Consider the following 7,196-nt stretch of genomic DNA (forward strand, 5'->3'; position numbering starts at 1 on the left):
CATTCTATAAAAACGTGAAGTTGTTGTCTAAAATTAACTCAATTTTAAGCAACACTGGTTATTATAGAGAGAATATTATGCGACAAGGCATTGTAATTAAATTCTTGCAGTGTTAAATAAAATTCATCATCACTTCAAATAACTTTTTGTTCAAATCATTTAAATTCTAGACACTCAAAAACATGATGTAAATAACACACAGCATGTAATGGCTAATCATTTGTAACCCAAGTCCATTTTCAAGTAGGAAATTAGAGAAACATCCATGGAGCAGTAAAAACTCTTTTATAATTGATGCACAACAAAAATAGCAATATGGAGTAGAAGCAGAGCTGCTTTAACATCAATAGTTCCTCCAGATTTAAAATTAGGGTGTAGTATTATTATTCAAAACTATAGCCCCTCCCAATGACACAGAGAGGGGGGGCACACCCCCACCAAAACGGGAGACAAAGATAGGGCAGCTGTTCAAGAGAGGCAGGAGTATGCCAGAGCCTTCTCCTCTGTCAGCTCCTCAGCAGTCAGGTCCAACTTCTTCCTTGAGAACTCATCAATCTTAAGCCCTATGTACCCAAATGGAAACCAAACCACACAATACTTGTTAGGTACCCCATTCACCAAAAGCTCAAGTCACTTGCAGACACAGAATATTTCAATCATTATGATACGAAGGAATGCTTCTTAACATGGAAATATTACTCAAATATTCAGTTTCAATTTCACATCCTGATCTTCGGATGTGCAGCACATTTGGATGAATATGGAAACAAATATTTTACCACTACTAAAATAAAATACTCTGTTTATGGTTGTCAGGATGTGAACAAGAATTGAATTCTATATTTTAACCCTCTTGTAAATTTCTATACATATAATTCTTGGGTAATTTTTTATTCTTGGAGTTCATGTCCTCCATCTTATTATCCTTTATATGAAAACATTATTTTAGGGTTGTTAGTTTCATGACTGACGAACCTTGGATGCCTCGTCATGCCTATAAATACCTTACCTTCCTTTGTCCTACAAGGCAAGCATGTTAGAAAATCCCAACTTGGCCACCAATGGGACTTAAAGTGTAGTTTGGAACTTTTTGTGAGCCCCTAAATACTAACACCAATGGTGAATTTCGGAATAGAGGGTGAGGATGATTGACCTTCATTGGATTTTTTTGGATATATAGGAATCATTAAATTTTATTCTATAGTTGGATATTAGTCTCCACATGTACCAGTTCTTTTATTTATTTTTTCTGATAGCAAATACATGTACCAGTTATTTGATGAGCAATGCATTCACACGAACTGTTAAACTTGAATATTCAGTTCAATTATCTTGGTACACACATCAATGAAAGGGATGAGTCATGTCCAAGTTGCAAAACATAGGATGGAAACAGAAAGATTGATGAATGCTGTAAATTTTAATTGAGTAGAAATCTTACCTTGGACAACCGTCCATTCTCCATTGTGACACGTTACAGGAAAAGAATAGATGAGCCCAGCCGGTACATTGTATGAGCCATCAGAGTAAACTCCCATGGATACCCAGGTGCCCTAAAATGCAGCATTAAAATAAAATTACATATATATATATATATATATATTATATATATTAACAAAACCAATGACCAACCTCTGGAGTTCCAAGGACCCAATCTCGTATGTGATCACAGGCAGCACTAGCAGCAGACAAAGCACTTGAGAGCTTCCGAGCTTTAATAATAGCAGCACCGCGCTGTTGGACAGTTTTTATGAAATCCCCATTCAACCTTCAATAAAGATGAGTAGAAATGCTTCATCAATAAATATGAACAAGTAATTTGATTGGTGATTTTTGACATTTATGATACCTAACTAGCAATAATAAAAAAAAAATCTTCTGAATCTTGTTGATAAAAAAATCCAGAGACATAGACCATCAATATTTGTACTCATATAATACCATGCATCATCACCAACAAGCTCACGAACAGCCTTTTCTCCTGCTGGTGTCTTCACAGAGGCATGGTTGACATCAGGGTACTGAGTTGAAGAATGATTTCCCCAAATTATAACATTCTTAACATCACAAACTTGAACGTTCAGTTTCTCTGAGATTTGGCCCAATGCCCTGTTATGGTCCAGTCTAGTCAGGCAAGTAATGTTTTTCTCAGGAATTGATGGTGCAAATTCCTTCAGGATCAATGCATTGGTGTTTGCAGGGTTGGCAACAACGAGAACCTGAAAGAAAATAGCAAAGCAAGCTGTTAAAAAATGGTTAAACAAAACATTCCAGTATGAAATTCTAATGAAAAATACCTATATGACACAACTATTTGTCTTGCCATTAATCATTTAGATGATCCACAAGAATAAAATCATCCCAACATGTTTTACACAAATTCAAAGATTATTAGGTCGCATGCATGAATGCAGTTTTAGGATTTCATGAAAAGACACTGTTCTTGTTTTCTTCTGGCCCTTGTTTCATTCCTTCCAAACAAAAAACGCATTGCTCCATCATGCCCCTACACATGGCAGAAAATTTCCAATACTATGTCCATTTTAGACATTAATTTGTGATTCTAGTGTTAGCATATCAAACACAATAATTTCATCCAGTAGGGCATCCATAAAGCCCCAACGCTGGATTTGAAGATACGGATAAGGGTGGGTGTATGAATGAGATTAACAAGGGTTGCCTTGGGTCAATTCCCAGCTATTGCCTCCACCCAGACAGCCTGAAAATTTGATGGATGCATCCAGTGCCACTAGCAGGGGCCAGCAAAAGATAAAGAGAGTTTTCACTTAACAATGTTAAATCAGAATGCAGGCATACATGTAAATAAATAAATGTATGTACATGAGTATGTATGCACATATGTATGTGTTTTGTGTGTGTGTGTGTGTGTGTGTGTGAAGTTTATAAAGAGAAGAAAAGTAAAATTTAAAGGAGAGCAAGAATCACAGAACTAAAAGTAAAGGAAAATATAAAAGAAACAGAAAAACCTAAAACAACTAATTTAGGACACTTCAAATAAGCACTTTCTAAAACCATTATCATAATTTATAGAACATAAAATATAACTAAATCTCTTTGACCATTTTTCACCTTAATCTTACCACCATCAAACCTAGCTTCATGGCCCCAAGAGGTGGACAACCACATGCCAAAAAATTTATTGTTTGCCACGTTGATCCGTACATGTTTACACAACACCCATCTTTAAAAAATTTCATTCATTAAATGGTTCACCAGCCTTGGCCCATTAAGTAAAAAGGTAGAAATGGGTATCAACCACTCAACCCTTTCTTCCTTCCCAACTATTACAAACTGGCAACACCATCAAAAACTTCTACTGCAATGAGGCTTGCGGCTCTAATACTCCTGATCAAAGACCATGCATGCCTGGTTTGTGTCCGTGAATGAATAGCTGCATTTGAGGACATCAGTGAGTGCAATTGTGGTACCTCATCCTGTGGCATGTGTGTAGGGCATGCGGTACTATCATCTTCCATGAGTATAATTGTTTCAAATTGTGGCCCTGAACACACTCACCACTCAGTCGCAAGTGTTGCAAATCTAGTATTCATGATCCAACAGTACTTTGATTTTTCTCTAAATGTCAGTGTTATCCTTGGATTTTCTATTTTGCCTCCATAAAAATTATTTATTTATTTATTTTAATCTAAATATCTATACCCACTTTACCCTAATAGTCCCTCTGCAATTTTTCCCTTAGAGCACTTATTGGGCAATTGATTTGACTTAACAAAGTTTTAACCATAGATTACCTTTATGTACAAATTTTAAAAAATGGAAAAAATATAGAGTGAAAAGAGATGATATTGAACTGACAGTGATGGATATTTCCCAAAGGGCTAAATGACAGACAAGTAAGGTGTCAGGAAGATGTAAGACATAGAAGCACACAAAACACAAAGAAAAGCACATCAAAGATTCAAACCAATACCATTTGCAATTTGAATGACAGTGAGCATACATGGGACAGCCAGAAGAATTGCAAATGGGCAAATACATTCATTTTTTAATAGTAAACAAAGTAAATGATCACACATAGGTCATATGAGAATGTTGGAAATTTTGTGAAGGAAAGAAAACAAGAGAAATGTCTCAACTTTTCCTAAGTAAATAGGTAAAAGGGCAGACCCAAGTCTAAATTAAAAGTCATAACTCATAGATGGGTCATTTTATATAAATTTATAACTCCGAGCCATTTTATCCATACCCATCCATTTACCATGTCTGGTCAAAGTCCACGGTACACCAAGCCCATCAAAAGCAAGCATGACTTGCCCGGCAAGAAGAACAAACAAAAAAGGGCATTTTACATAAATTAGGTATTTAAGATATCAAAGTTACAATGAAAATAAATACACATGTTTTTTTGCATGTATATGACTTCAATAGGGCCCCATGATATGTTTTTTCAATTTAACCTAGGTATGCTCTAAAATTGGTCAGGCTGGCCCATAGTGTCAGTCTCGATTTGCATATTCAAACCTGCCTTCTCATTGGCTGGGACAATGGAGCCAGCAACCATGCTCAAGTCTATCCAACCAATGCTACCCTAGAACATGGAATATTCTGGTTCATGGAACAGAAGCAGGATCATGGTATGGCACATGCTCTAAAATATTAGGGGTACACTTGTATAGAACTATTGGTGAACATTTTGTAACATCACATGTATATCCTAGGATGTTGAAGTGTTTCAAAATCTAGAAGAAATTTTCTTTTGTAAAATAGTAAATAATGAATTAGGTGGTAGCTTATCCAACCCAACCCCCATCTACCACCCCACCCCTCTCAAGAATTCCTCACATCTATCGGGAAAAAATCTTCTTGTTTTTTGTTCAACAATGCAATTACCTTGCAGTTTGCAGCAGCATGCTTTTCGAGGGCAGAAGCTTGGGCCTTGTAAATGGACACATTCTTTGACATCACGTCTTTCCTTTCCATGCCTTCCTTCCTAGGGAAACCACCAACCATGACTGCGATATTGACCCCAGTGCATGCCTCGACCGCATCAGTTGTAGCAACAACACCTGACAATATAGCACATTAGATCATCCGCCTTATATGGACCACAATCCTCCACATTTCAGATATTAATCTAATACTTTACTGCCACATTCGACATTACAAAGAGAGCCAAAGATGAAATACGTATTGTACCTTTAAGAAGGGGGAATGCAGCATCCACCAACTCCATTTTAACCCCATTCAATGACTCAGCAGCGGGTGGGATATCAAGCATGTGCAGAATTACTGGCTGGTCAGAACCCAGCATCACACCTCTTGCAATCATTGGGACCAGAGCATATCCAATTTGTCCTGCGAATCCAACAGACTTTACAGAACTAAAAAGTGGTTTCTGAATGATAGATCAACCCAGGTACAAACAGTCAAATGCAAACACACTGGACGTAACACACACCAAATTCCACATGCTACAATCTACATAATAATTTTTGACTCATATAGGGAGTTCTCAACAATTCACAAGAAAGTGGTGAAATGACCAACTTCCACAATTATCTAGCAATAAACATGATGTGATTGGACACAATTTTTTCTTGACTGGATTCTCAATGAGGCTAACACAGGAGCAAAAGAATATGACAAAATGTTCAGTTACACTAAAAAAAGGTCGTCAATTTTGCAGAGTAGATTAATGCCAAGCATTGTCCCCTTTGAACAGCACCTCCTACAGATTCTGTTATCATTATAATTTCTTCACAATCTACTAAGCACATGCATATTCACACAAATTTCTATGAACTACTTTATAACTTAATTAACATTGGGATTAATAAGAAACACGTGCAATTAAGCATAACACAGTAACACTCAGTTCATATTTTATCAATAGGCAACATATACGCATGTGACTCCACCCTATAGACCTCTTATTTTCCTTAATAAATGCTAAGAACAGGTAATGCCCTTATTAAAACAAACCTCAATCCGTTACCTTCAAAGTCTAAATCAGGAGACCCTATCATAACCGGATCTACCATTCCTAAACCTAGAACCTCGTATTTTACACCATACATTCAGTAAAACAATAAGATAGTACATATTCAAAAATCAAATAAAGCAAACAGAAACATTAGATCTATCAAGTCCATACAAGAAACGCATGGGAGGGCGAGTTAACGCCTACTGGACGAGGCTAGGCACCTCTAAACCAGAATGGCGGCGAATGACTCAACAGGGACTATGGTTGACCCAGGACATGTGCGGGCCGCTTTAGCCAGCACCATATATAGGGTATTAAGGAGCTCGAAATCCACGCACGGGAGAAAGCCATTCCTTCCGCAATCAAAAAGAAGAATAAAAGACAGCTGATTTCAAAGAGCTATCCTCGATAACACTTTAAATCTAACACGAAATATCTACAGTTTATCCAAGTACTGAACTAAAGGTCAAACCAGAGACAAAAAGCAAATGAACTTGTTTCCAGAAAAGAAGAGCAGATTCAAAGCCCTAATTAAGCAGATCTTCACCCTAATCGTAATAACATCGCGGAATGATCAGATGTATTGTTGAATGATCAGAAATGAACGACGATAACTAAATAAAAACCGAGTACCTGCAGCTCCAGTAACAAGAACACGAACTGGTTCCTTCGCCATTGGAGGAGATCCAAGAGCAACAATCGTCTTCCGATCGACACACGATCGATTGGGTCGCAAAGGTTTTGCTTGGATCGGAAGTGAAAAGTGAGAAGGTTCTATAATATACTTATCAGGTAGGGAAGTGATATTGCCAATGCAGTTTTTATCGACAGCAGGATGCTATACCGACGCGAACGGCGCATTGTGTGTCCCGAGGCGCAGGGTACGTCGTCGTTTTGAGGGTCACTGAAAGCTGCTAACTTGAGCACGGTGCGTAGAGAGAATATAGGCCGTTAAGACGTGCCTTGTCATCGGTCACTCCGTGACATCTCACGGGAATGGCCACATACTCGTAAGATAAGGTAGCGGTGATGGGAAGTTGCTTTGACATGAGTGGTCGTCGTCGCGGGCTGACGTGCTTTTCTGATAAACTGGGCTGAGTCAGCAACTCTTGCTGCCAGCTCATCTGCCATCGTCATTGATCTTGCCCAATAGCATCACGCCAACAAAGCATGATGATGCTCATCTAGCCACATGGAATTCATTTGGACATCTTGGCTCTTTTATAACTAA

The 7,196-nt window shown here is 37.9% G+C and overlaps 1 protein-coding gene across 1 annotated transcript; it reads right to left on the reverse strand.

Moving 5' to 3' along the window:
* Positions 1 to 268: 268 nt before the first annotated feature.
* On the reverse strand, positions 269 to 6,950 carry LOC131150688 (malate dehydrogenase). The gene is made up of 7 exons (XM_058101562.1): positions 6,599 to 6,950; positions 5,179 to 5,337; positions 4,873 to 5,048; positions 1,942 to 2,219; positions 1,633 to 1,768; positions 1,442 to 1,553; positions 269 to 563 (listed from the first exon to the last, which is right to left on the reverse strand). The coding sequence occupies exons 1-7, from the start codon at positions 6,639 to 6,641 to the stop codon at positions 469 to 471; spliced, it is 999 nt and encodes a 332-aa protein (XP_057957545.1). The 5' UTR covers positions 6,642 to 6,950; the 3' UTR covers positions 269 to 468.
* Positions 6,951 to 7,196: the final 246 nt, after the last annotated feature.

The sequence above is a fragment of the Malania oleifera genome, chromosome 3 (assembly GCF_029873635.1).
Source record: "Malania oleifera isolate guangnan ecotype guangnan chromosome 3, ASM2987363v1, whole genome shotgun sequence".
Classification (NCBI taxonomy): Eukaryota; Viridiplantae; Streptophyta; class Magnoliopsida; order Santalales; family Ximeniaceae; genus Malania; species Malania oleifera.

Bases quoted from the DNA above. Each gene is read 5' to 3' on its own strand.
- LOC131150688 (XM_058101562.1), bottom strand. From the start codon at position 6,641: ATGGCGAAGGAACCAGTTCGTGTTCTTGTTACTGGAGCTGCAG. The intron at 2,220-4,872 runs GTAATTGCATTG...ATTTTCTTTCAG, and splicing joins ATGCTGCTGCAAACTGCAAG to GTTCTCGTTGTTGCCAACCC. The intron at 1,554-1,632 runs GTTGGTCATTGG...GCTGCATTTTAG, and splicing joins GGGTCCTTGGAACTCCAGAG to GGCACCTGGGTATCCATGGG.